The sequence below is a fragment of the Zosterops lateralis genome, assembly GCF_965231275.1.
Source record: "Zosterops lateralis genome assembly, chromosome: W".
In the NCBI taxonomy this organism is placed as follows: domain Eukaryota; kingdom Metazoa; phylum Chordata; class Aves; order Passeriformes; family Zosteropidae; genus Zosterops; species Zosterops lateralis.
In genome coordinates this window covers 7264818-7277502 of record NC_139801.1, presented here as the reverse complement: position 1 = coordinate 7277502, position 12685 = coordinate 7264818, and the positions used below count along the sequence as shown (strand labels likewise).

Here is a 12685-nt window from a genome sequence, read left to right as displayed (position 1 = left end):
AGCTGTGTCAGAGGAGGTATAGATTTGACATTAGAAAACACTTCTTTACTGAGCAGATGGTCAAATCCTGAAACAGGCTTCCTGGAGAGGTAGTCAATGGCCCAAGCCTGTCAGTGTTTAAGAAGCATTTGGACAATGCCTTTAACAGCATTCTTTAACTTCTGGTCAGCACTAAAGTGGTCAGGCAGTTGGACTGAATGATTACCGTATGTCCCTTCCAAGTGAAATATTCTATTCCATTCCATTCCATTCCATTCTATGTCTGGGGCTACAAGGAATGTCTGAGGCTTCTCACTGAGGATGAGGCAGAGGAAAACTGTCTCCTTGCCTACAGGAGGTGTGTGCTGGTTGAAGAGCTGTGTTACCATGTTAAAGGAGCTGCAGGAAGTCATAATGAGAAAAAACATTCTCTCTCTTCTCAGAGATCCTGCAGAGACAAGAGCCCAAACTCTGAATTGTACTGAAGGAGGGGCAGCCAGTGTCTGCATTTATCAGGTTGGGAAATGGAGACTACCAAGATGGCAGAGGCTGGAAGCTTGTGATATCTGGCACTGAGAGGATGGGTATTGCTTTGCCTGCAGAACTGCAACTACAGAATAGCTTCTATAGTTCTGCATCTGATTGCAGATTAGTTCTGCATCTGATTGCAGATGAGGGGCTGGGAGCTCTGTCCAATGAAGCATCAGAGCTGGTTGCACCTGAACCATGCAGCAGCAACAGGAGAAAGTGGTGAGTCATCTTAGTGGGAGATTCCCTTCTGCAGGGGAGATGTCAACCTAACCTGTGTACAAGGCAGTTTACTGCTTGCCAGCAGCTCAGATCCAGGATGTTAATGAGAGATTGCCAAGGCGTGCCCAGCCCTTGGACTATGCCCTGTTGCTCATCCACATAAGAACCATGCTGTGATACTGACAGAGATGCTGCTTTTCTAACACAAGGGTTTATAAATATTTCTTTTATCGTGTTTTCTTTCCCACATACTTTTAATTACAGAACAGTAACAACTTTACCCAATTTAAGGATGCCACTGACAGCACTATCAATGCCTATGTTAAACAAGCACCTGGATCTCTCTTCTTTGAGGAGAAGGGGGGTGGACATAGAATGGGGGGATGGGACATTTCTCCCCACAGAAGCTACAGAAAACATGTACATGTGTTTGTCAATCTAGGATGCCAGTAAAAAAAATGCAATAAACCTCATTTCTTTGTGGCAAGCCATGAATAAATCTGATTAAAAGAATTCTAAAATTTCCTAGCTGTAGGCAAAGAAATAAGTAATGAGGAACTTGATTATTTATTATGACCATGCATTTTTCAAGGGTCACATCAGATAAGGGGTAATTTCTCAACCTATTTCAAGTATGCCACACTGATGTCAATACTATGTTCATAGACTGAACTTGCATAACACAAATTAGAAATAAATAATCTAACCTTAAGATTGGTATGTGATAACTGTTCAACACTAGAAATTAAATCTCTCTCAATCAAATAAAAGTCATGGTACTGTTTATAATAAAGCAGTTACATGGAAGGCTAGTGAAAATACTTTTTCCTCTATGGATTTTTTAATTTCATGCATTTGACAGGACTGCATAAGTGATGGACATCTTTTGTTTGGTGTGCATTTCCCCTACACACAACAAAAAGAGAACTCAAATTTGAGAAGATATTAAAACGGGACTTTTTATAGTCACAGGCAATGATAAAAAGTTTGAGGCCATAAAAACTACCTAAATCCTGAGAACAGAGAAAAACGTGGCTGGAAATCAAATTGAGTGTGCTCTCCTTCAATGTCAACCAATGTAAAAAACATCCATGCTAGTCTGTGCTTCTGTTGAAAACAAGCCATAACTTACTTGTGCCTGAAAGCAGAGACAAAGGAGCAATACTGGCAGCTGTACTTGTCTTCCTGGGTAAACATAGCCAGAGCCAAATGACCCTTCTCATGAGACAGCAGACCCTGCATAGACATCAAAACCCAGTCACACTGGCTGCAGTGGTAGCCCCCAGGCCTGGTTTCATCTTCCAAGGATGCTCCAGATTCAGCTTCTGTAAATTCCACAGGGTCTTTGGCTCCCTCAAAACCCTCCAAAGTTGTTCTTGAAGAATCTTCAGCTTCCTGCTAAAAAACATATATCCCCCCCAAAGCCATCAATTCTCTCTCCCTTCTGTCCCTCAGTCTCTCCTATGTATTAACATTAATATCTGTTTCCTGCTGCATTCACTTTCTAAAAGTATCCCTACCATACTCCACTAATGACTTTATGCATGAGTTTAGTCTTTAATTATATATATATATGCATATACATTAAAAAACAAATGACCCATCTCTTAGTCCCTTTCCTAAGTGTTAATTAGCACAGCACAAATTTTGCAGCAACATTAAAACTGAAAAGCATATTTATATTATGTTTTTTGAGTCTTATAATTTAGTTTTTGTTCCCTGCTGTTGAGCAAGTAGTATTTACTTGCTCAAAAGATGATATTGACCCCCCATAAACTTTACTTGAGAAGCAGAGAAAGAGCAGGAATCATTTGATAGAAGGGAAGCACCCCATTCTGTCAGAAGTATTGAATAAGCTAAAGGAAGGACAATGGAAGCTCTTAGGTACAACTGTTTAGACTGATGGACTCAGCAACTTTACACAGCATGCAGTCAATGTCATGAAATAGGCATGCTTTAGGTCACACAGAATGCAGAATGAGATTTTTCTGAGTTCTCACTGCATCAAGAAAACGAGAAGTGCATAACCAGATCCTGCAACCTTACCACATCTGAACTCCCCCTGTACAGTCTGTCCTCAGACATTCTAGGTGGTCTCCACTTGCACTGGGAGGAGACAGCAGCACATTTACAATTAACTACTTAAATTGGACCCCTGGCTCAGCTGGATATTTGAATATGTATTTGCAGCACTATAATTTCACTTTTGCATATAGTTTGGAGGAAAAAAAAAAAGGAAAAAAGCCCCCCCACCTTAAGAGTCTAAGAAAGCAGAAAAGTAGCCCAGAACAGCTGAGGGAGAAGCTCCTGCTCATAAATCAAGTCTTTCAGTCATCTGTGATATCAATTCCTTTGTGTCAAATAAGAAATGAGTATTAAATTGGTTTTGTGCCCCAGATGAAGAGCAGAAGAAAGTCAAAACATGTTAAAGTAAACAAAATGTGCTGCAGAAACATGAAGAATTAGATTAGAATATCATGTTTAACTGTTCAGAATGTCCAGTCCAAAACCCATTTATCTCCATGGGAGCCTTCTGTGGGCTTTCAGTTAGGCCTTAATATCAAATACAAAATGCTGCCAGTTCACAGAATTCTCACCTTTACTGTAGGTGACACAGAAGAAACATTACCATACTGGACATGCTTACGGAGATGATTACAGATGGCTCGGAGCGTTGGATGAACTTCCACACACAATTTACATTTGTAGCCTACTACTTTCCTCTCCTTAGGGTTTGAAGCATCTTCCAAGTTGTTGTGGTTTTGAAAGCAAAATGAATGAGAGGCTCCAAGTCAGAGATATAATTTAATAAGAAGAAAGGTAAAAAGGTAAAAGTAAAATAAAATAAAAACAATAACACAAAGGATCACTGACAGAGTCAGAATACAACCTGAGCAGGATGGTGGAAGCAGTCCAGGTGAGGTGCTCTTCCTGAAGCAGTGATCCTGTAGAGAGGTCTGGGAGCTCTGGTCCTCTGGGAATCCAGTGGGTAAGTGCCCACTGCACTGTCCCAAATCCCAGCTTATATCCAGGTGAGAATGCTTGGCTCCTCCCCCTGGGCAGAGCACCTCACAATAGCATGAGAAGTGTGAAATGTGTCCTTGATGGCCCATTAACAGAGATAACCCCTGGAGGGAGTTACCTGTGACTCATGGGCCATTAGCAGGAGACACCCCAGAAGTCATTAGCAGAAAAACACCCCAAAGGCGTTAATGGGCCATTAGCAGAAAAGGCAGGGGGCTTGGGAAAACACTAACCCACCTGGTTTCAACAGTTCATGAAGATGGTGATAGAATAAATACTTTGTGTACATCCTACACTGCAACCCAGGACACAAGTGTCCAAAAGCCTATTGAAGCACACAAGTATTAATCAGTTACACTAATGTAATACTGAAACCTGCTTTCAATATCTCACTTTTAGGAATATACTCAGACTAGCAAAATAACCTTTAGTGTACACATATGTATTGAGTCTGGCTGACATGGAATTCATTTCCCCATAGTAGCCCTCACAGTGCTGTACTTTGCATTGAGAGCTGTAAAGGTGTTGAGAACACACCAGTGTTTTGGCTACTGCTGAGCAGCACTGGCACAGCATCAGTGCTGTCTCAACATTCCCCCCCAACCCCAAAGACCCTTAGGCTGGGGGTGGGCAAGAGCCTGGAAGGAGATATAGCCAGGACAGCTGGCCCAAACTGACCAAAGAGATAGTCCTTATCATATTACACCTGCTGAGATATAAAAGCTAAGAGAAAGGAGCGGAGGAAGGGATGGGGGATATTTCTTATTACATGTTGTCTTCCAGAGCAACCACTACACATGCTGAAGCCCTGCTTCCTGGGAAGTGGCTGCACATTCCCTGCTGATGGGAAGTAGAGAATAAATCTTTTGTTTTCCCTTGCTTCTGTGTGCAGCTTTTGCTTTTGCTTTATTAACCTGCCTTTATATTGACCCACAAGTTCTTTTCCATCTTATTTTCTTCCCCCTTGTCCTGATGAAGAGTGGAAGTGATAGAATAGCTTGGTGGGCCCCTGGTGTCCAGACAAGGTCAACCTACTACAACATTCTATTGTGCAAAACTTCAGCCTCAATTTGCACTGACTTCTATTTAAGCACTCAAAGTAGGTGGATAGGATATGCACAGAAAAAAACTTGAGTTTCTGCATAATAGAAGTCCCCTATAAGACTGTTCATGTTTAACTTACAATACCAAGCCATGGTCTTTCATAGTTCCCCCTCCCCCCCACCCAATTGTATGTTTTTCTACAGCAAGTAGTTACTCCAGATGGGGAGAAGGGTACAGAAAAGAGTAGCAGAACTTGGTCTTCTGTTCACAGGAACACTTGCCCAAAGTTTGAAGTTATTGGATAGATGCACATAAACATCAAGTTCTTTACCAGAAAATGTACTGAAATAGATAAGCTTGAGAAAGGAAATGCTGTGTTATTTCAAGGTACATTGATGAGCAGTGGAACAGGATATCTGCTAAAAAATCTATGGGAAAAAAACCAGCAGCCTTGCAAAAGATACATATAGCCACCCATAAGGGTGGGAGAAAGGAAGAAAGAGAAAATCCTGAAGAAAACAATTGGAAGGAGCAGAACTTCCCATGAAACCTAGGTGGAAAATGAAGAAAATTAAAGCAGAATATGTAATTGATTTATAGAGCCCAATGACACACTGAGTCACTCATTAACCTGCATCATTTGGCTGTTAAAGTGAACATGCAAGTGGGTATTAATAATGAGCCTCTCAGGGTATAGAAGAACAGCTTTTGGTTTTCTTTTTCTCCCTGGGGAGAGGAAGCAGAGAAGAAGACCAGACACACAGATCCTTACCCTCTCTTGTTTGAAATCTGTAAAAGCACCATCTGCATATTTCTGCTTGCTCAAAAGCTGTTTGCTCCTCTCTTGACGTTTGGCACACTTCTGGAATTCCTCATTGTGACTATTCAAGTGTGAGGTCAGCTCTGCCATGCTATGCAATTTAGTATCACAGTGCTTGCAGTGGTAGACAGCATTATGAGAGCAGGTACCACTTCCCAGTAGGGTAAAGTCTCTCTTCAAATCCTTGCTGTGGTGAGCAGTGTAATGCATGCACAGCAGCTCTGCTATGCCAAAGGACAGCTTGAAACATTTTATGCATCTGAAGGGAAACCACTCAGTTTCCTGAGCCTTGCTCTCCACCTCAAACTTTTCAAAGTTATTCCTTTCCTCAGCTGGAGTTGACTTTTCATGTTCATCAGCATACACAGCAGTGAAGTAGCCCCCAAGCTTGCTCGCATGCTGCTTCTTAGGGAAAACATCAGGGTGACACTTCATGTAGTGGGACACAATACCTTTCTTGCTAAAAGATTGAAAGGAACAAAGTGAGCACTTCTTTTCCACAGCTCTCCTCAGCTCCTCACTTAACTGAGGAGTGTCCTCTTTGGGAGGAGATGGAATGATCACTTTATTGGGTTTGTCGCTTACTGTCCTGGAGGCTGCTAAACAATGAGTGTAGTAAGCATCAATGTCATGTCTTTTCTGGTAGTGTGCTGCAAGCCCTTTGCGGATAGGGTTGGTGTAGGAACACAGAGCACACTTGAAAAGGTTGTTCTTGCCTTCTGGTTGTGCCTGCACATTATTATGTTTGATGTGGTAGTGCCTAGCTATCCCCTTCTGTGTGGAACAGAAGTATTTGCAGAGCTGACACCAAAACACTATGAGACACTAAGTGAGAACTGGAGAAATGAGGTACTGGGATAGAGATTTCTCCAACACTATCAGCAGCAATTTCTGGGGAGGTCTTGATTTCAGTTACCATGTCTGACTCCACTGAGGCTGACAACTTTGGTGGTGACTTAACAAAAACATCAAATTCAGGTTGATCATGGTATTTCTCATAGTGAATTTTGAGCTTCTCCAGTGTGCCATGGGTGTAAAGGCATAGTTTGCACCTGTATGCACCATAGCCTTGCTTGAAAATCCTATTCATCTCTTCTATGTCATTATGTGCAATGTCATTCGACTGTTCCACATCATGCACAAAGTCTTCAGCAGTGACCTTTGCTGATGGGTGCCGTTTCTGGTAATGTGTGAGGACACCATGAATGCGTGTGTTAATGTATGGGCAATGTCTGCACTTGTACACAGCCCCTGGGTTAATGTCTATGTCCTGTGCAAAGTCAGCAGCTTTCACTTTCATGCTAGGATGCTTTTTGCCATAATGTGTCAGGAGGCCATGCAAGTTATTGTACTCAGACTGGCAAACTGTACACTGATATGGAGTGGAGGAGATGGTAGCATTTGCAGAAGTCAGCTGAATATTTTTTTCATGGGAAAGGCTGGGGTGCTCCACGTCCTGGTCCATCTGTGATAGTACCTGGTTTTCAGAATTAATCCTGGTCCTAACTTCATCAAGTTGTGTGCCAATTTTCTTAGCAGCATCTTTCTCCTCAATGATTTCTAACAATACAGATTCATCCCCATTCATAGTCCAAGGGTGAAAAGCCTGGTAGTGATTAGTAATGTCCCAAATGGAAGATGCTTCAAAAATGCAGTCTCTGCATTTATAGGTCTTTGCCACTGTTGGCATCGCTAGGGTAGGAGGGGAAGAATCTGGACCGGCTCAGAGTTTAGTTGTCATATATGTATAGTCAACATAATGTTGAGGATGTCTCCTTTGGTAATGCACAAGCAAACCACAGGGTTTTGTATGTGAATAAATACACCATTCACAGTGATAACCAGCTTCTATCAAGCCATCCAAAAATGCCCATCTCAGAATGGATGTGACCGTGGTCTTCAGTCGGGTGAACTTTCTTAATATGCTTTCTCAATGCATAGAAATAAGGTGATGTGTAGCTACACTGCCTGCATTTGAGGGCTCTCAGCTTTGTCTTGTCCTGTTCAGTGCTGGAGGTGTGAGAAGGCAGGCTGCCAGATGATTTCTTCTGGTTATGATCACAAAGGCTTCTAATGGTGGCTGTGTGCTACCTAATCACATCTGCACTGGCCTTGAAATCACAATGCTTCTTTTGATAATGTATGAGCACACCTTTTATGGTCCGGTTTCCATAACCACTGTGCTGTCAGAAAAACATTTCATTCTCAAGGGGATTCACAGAGTTCTCAGAACTGCCCTGGCTCAACTGCTGCACTGACACTGGCATTCTCTGAATCCCAGGTGGCAGCTCACCAGTCTTCATCATTGCCACAGTAGAGAGTGCCTGCCTGATGTACTTGGCACTGACCTTTATTTCTGGATGTCTTTTCTGGTAGTGGACAAGCACTCCCACAACTGAATGGTTGCTGTATGAACAGTGTTTGCAATAGTACAGTTCAGGAGCAAGGTCTGGGAGCAATGTTGGGGAAGGTGGAGGATGAGAAGACAAGTTGGACGGTTTGGGAGACACAAACACTCCCATCTCAAAAGACATTTGAGCCAGGGCAGAGCCCCTGTCTACAGATGCTATATGCATGGTCTTCTGAATTCTGAAATATGATGCTTTTTCTTCAGGGTGTTTTTTCTGGTAATGCACCAGAACAGAATGCATGTTAGGGCTTGCAAATGAGCACACATCACAGTCATAAACAATCACAGAACTGATTGAAGGTGCCTTCTGATTTTCATATTCAAGACTCAAAGTCCTTGTGGCACTTTTGTTAAAACTTGCTGGCACAGTAGTCCCATGAGCCACGGGGATGGAGGTTGCCATAGTTTTTGTAGCAGAATTCAAGATCTCTCTCAGTGTTTGAGATTCTGAGTTTAGCCCTCCTTGCTGCTCAACAACATAGCTTGAAAATATCATTGCATTGTTAATTTTCACTGTTGGATGCATTCTTTGGTAATGTGGCATCAGGCTTCTAACATTTGGGCTAGTGTAAGAACAGAAGTGACAACAGTAGATCAGATCAGAGTGATCAGAGTTCAATACATTCTTAGCTTCAGGGTGATACTCCCCATAGTGCTGCTGCAGGTCTTCAAAATTTGTATAGTCAATATAACATTCAAGACATCTGTATACTGCACTGTGATCATTTGGATCCAAGATATACTTAAAGCTGAATTTTACGTAGGGATGCATCCGTTGGTAGTGGGTGCTAACACTCCTGGCAGATTTGTTGCTAAAATCACAGTGTTTACAATAGTAACACCTGCCAAAGTAATGAATCTCCACATTTTCATTGTCCTGATCAGGGTCATTTATATTTGGCTGGCTTCCTAGAACAGAGGCATTAAGGCTCTGTTGATTTTTCATGTTAATAGAAGAAAAATAATTTTCCTCATCCTCAGATAAAGTGAGCTCGATCTCTGCTCCATTGGTGGAATTATAATTCTGATGCATGTTTCTGAAGTTTGCATCCTTCTGGGAATCATTAGTCTCTCTCCTCCACATTTGCTGGGGTGCATAAGATCTAGAAACCTCCACCACTGGTTTTGCTTGTTCTTCTTCTCTGTCTAATTCCACTTCTATCTCCACCTCGTCTTCCTCCTCTTCCTCATAATCCTCTACATTAGTCACAGCAAATTCTTGCTGCTTGTTTTGGTTTATTTTGCTCTGCAGGTTGCTTGCTATTTCATCAATTCTAGTTCTTTTCTTCACTGGTGAGACATCCAAAGGGCAGTCATTTAACACCTTCCGAGTGACCTTAGCCACAAAGTTATTTTTAGATGAGAGACCAAGAACTGAGGTCTGGCTTTTCTTCACTGTGCTGACTGAGGTGACACCATCTGCCTCATTCTCTTGTGGCATGTTGGATGGCAATCCATCATATTTTGGTAAGTTGTCACAAAATGAATGTTTATGCTGCTGATGAACTCTGAGGCCTTTCAAAGCAGTGGTAGAATAGTTACACATTGTGCACTTATAAGGATGCTGTGAATGGGGTTGAGGCAACTGCTGCAGTTGCTGCTGCACTGTTTCCATCATCACAGCTGACTTTCTTTCATTTATACTTCCACTTTCATAAGAAACCATGTCATCATTCAAAGAGGAGACAATGTTTTCTCTCTGAGAATTCACAGTGTCCCAGTCTGACATTGTACCTGTGTGACATTGCCTATGAGCCCCAAGCTTTAACGAAATCTTACAGGTGAAAGGACATTCATTGCATTTGTATACAGTTGTCTTCCCAGACAGATGGATATTCTCAATGTGGCGGGAGATGCTTCGGCAGTGCATTGTGAGGAAAGGACAAAAAGGACATTGGAACCTGTTCATGTATCTTCTAAATGGAATCCCTTTCGTTTCCAACCATTTGTTGCCATCAGATCCCATCAGTTGCTCTGCAGATATTCCTGAAGTCTGGTTGTCCACCGAATTCAAGTCACTCTTGCTGTCCACTTCATTTAGCTCTTCATCTGAGCTGGAGTCATTTAGCATACTGCTTGTTTCCAAGTCAGCAGAATTTGTCATGTCAGCAACTCCATAGTGGGATCTGTCAGACAAATTAACTATGTCCAAGTTGTGAGGTAATTTAGATTTCATTTGACAATAAGACACAGAAGAAAACTTAGAGGATATAGAAGAGTTGGGCCTGACAAAGGAATTGCTCATAGAGCTTCTGACATTTGAGACATCAGCATTCAACATATCACATCCTGTCATATTCATAGAGATATAAGTAGAGTTTGGGGAGGCATTCTGAGCACTCTGCATATCAGGCACACTGGTTCTGTCTTGTTCCGCCCTCAAACTTGACAGCATTTTTACCATGCTGCAATGCTTCTTCATCATATGGTCACACCAGCGTTCCCTTCGAGGTGTCTGGTAACTGCACCATTCACAGCAAAAGTTGTCTCTCGACTTTGTTAGAGGTTTGATCATGGACTCCAAAATGCTCTGTTCTACCAGCTCTTCAGGCAATTCCTTGCGGGGTTCCTGCACTGGAACAGAGGCAGATGTCAATTCAGATACAGCAGAAGCAGTAGTAGAAGTTAAACTCTCCTTGGCATTGTTTTTGTGATACATTTTCTGGTGCTTAATAATCCTTGCACGCCTTGGTGATTTGTAGGTGCAGAACTGGCAAGAGAAAACTTTGCCAAATCCCTTGTGTATCATGATGTTATAATTTAAGGATCCAGCAGTGTGTGACCCTACTGAGCTCCCCCCAGCCTGTGCTCCATTAACCTTTCAAGTGTGCTCTATGAGGAGGTTTTTAGATTGGAAGTAATGCACACAGAATTTACACTGGGAAAACTTGTTGCTTGGTTTAGGATTTGGAGCCATATGCTGACCATAAGAACTTTGGCTCTGGCTATAACAACTTCCAGTTCCCATCTGAGTTGTTGTATTTTGCCCTAAAATAAGAAAAAATAAATATGTAAATAAGTAAAATTCGACCCTTTCCCCTCACCTACCCTGTATGCATATGAATACACACATCTTGAACACATTAATACCACTAGAATTCCCTCATTTATTTATTATTAGACCTGTGCATACAAGAATGGTCAGAAAAGTAACAGATGGTGAATAATTTGGTATAGACAATTCCCAAAATAAGCTTCTTGAAATAAAAAGGTTTACTAATAAAGTTCAAAACTCTTCTAGAGCTCATGGTGGTGTAAAGAACGTAAAAGAAGCAATATGATAAAGCATGAGAAAAATAGCAAGACAACAAATCCACACATTTACATTTACAGAAAAAATCTGTAACTAAACATCATCCACTTCACTACTATAGTGATAAAGGTGACAGTTTTTAAAAACACACTGAAGCATACTAATTAAAGTGCACTGAAATAAGTCACGTGAGATAGGGGCTTAAGGTTGAGGTTTACCTGCTATTTCATCTGCAGTTGTAAATTCATCCTTTACAAAAGAAAATTCTATCTCAGTCAGGTTGCTAACATTCATGGAGCCAGACCTCAGCTGGCTAGGGTTTTCCTCAGAGACATCTGTTGGCTGCAGAAAAGCGGTATGAACATCCTGAATGTGAGCTTTTAGGTCTTCATAGGATGGAGTTTGGAAATCACAGCCATCACACTGCAACACCTCCATGGTTCAAGAATTATCTTTTGCATTAGAAAATTCTGCAAGAAAAACAAGGAAAGGAGAAAAAAAGAGGCAGGAGTTTGTTTTGGTTTTCCCTGTTTGGTTGGGTTTCAGAGGGGTTTTTGCTTGTTTTTACAGAAATTTCCTTCGGTGAATTGGGAAAATATATTAACATCAAGCTTCCTATCACTATTGTCCTGGTTTCAGCTAGGACAGTTAATTTCTTCTCAGTAGCTGACTCAATGTCTCAAGTCTCAAGGACTTAATGATTTCCAGAAATTCCATAATTCCTGCAGTCTAAAACTCAACATTTAAAAGGCATCAAGGTAATTTTGAGTCAAAGAAAAATCTATCTAGGTAACTTGCAAGTTGCTGTTAGCAATGCTACAGTCAACCTGTTATGGATTTCCTCAGGAAAGGAGGGCATGATGTGTATTTAGACCTTCTTGAACTACCCTAACTGTGGCCTAACTGAGGCCTGGTTGAGGCCTAGCTGAGGCCTAGTTGGGGCCCAAGGCCTATGACACAGCAAAAATTTCTCAGTTAGTTGTGGCGTAGTTAGAATTAGGTATTAAGGTGTTTGGGAAAGATAATAGGGTGTTGAAGGTCACTGAATAGAATTGTTAGCATGCAGGTGTAAGCCACCTTAAGGGTAAACCAAACAATGTATGTTTACATTCTTTCCTCTGCTGTGTGTCAATGAAAAAGTTGTTACATGTATAAACAATGTAGAATAGTATATAAGTAGCTGCACTGCACATAATAAACGGACTTCGTAGAATTAACCATACTGGTCGTATCTGCATTTGTCTAGTCTAACCCTCTCTTATCAGGACCCTGACTTCAGTCAACCTTCTGACAAATGACTACTGTTTCAATGGACTTTGTCCTCTAGGCTTTTCCATTACTTGGGAGAGAGCTGTTGTTAGGAAGTCTGTTTCTCTAGCAGCTATATGCTAGAACAACCACATTA

At 41.6% G+C, this 12685-nt stretch overlaps 1 protein-coding gene across 1 annotated transcript in view; it reads right to left on the bottom strand.

The window, feature by feature from the left end:
* Positions 1-11718, bottom strand: part of LOC310922261 (zinc finger protein 462-like) — a gene marked incomplete at both ends in the record, with an annotated part of 31647 nt that extends 19929 nt beyond the window's left edge. The window contains 5 exon segments of the mRNA XM_083882708.1: positions 1862-1965; positions 3327-3485; positions 8134-10848; positions 10852-11015; positions 11499-11718. Coding sequence (XP_083738834.1) covers positions 1862-1965; positions 3327-3485; positions 8134-10848; positions 10852-11015; positions 11499-11718 — 3362 coding nt within the window.
* Positions 11719-12685: the final 967 nt, after the last annotated feature.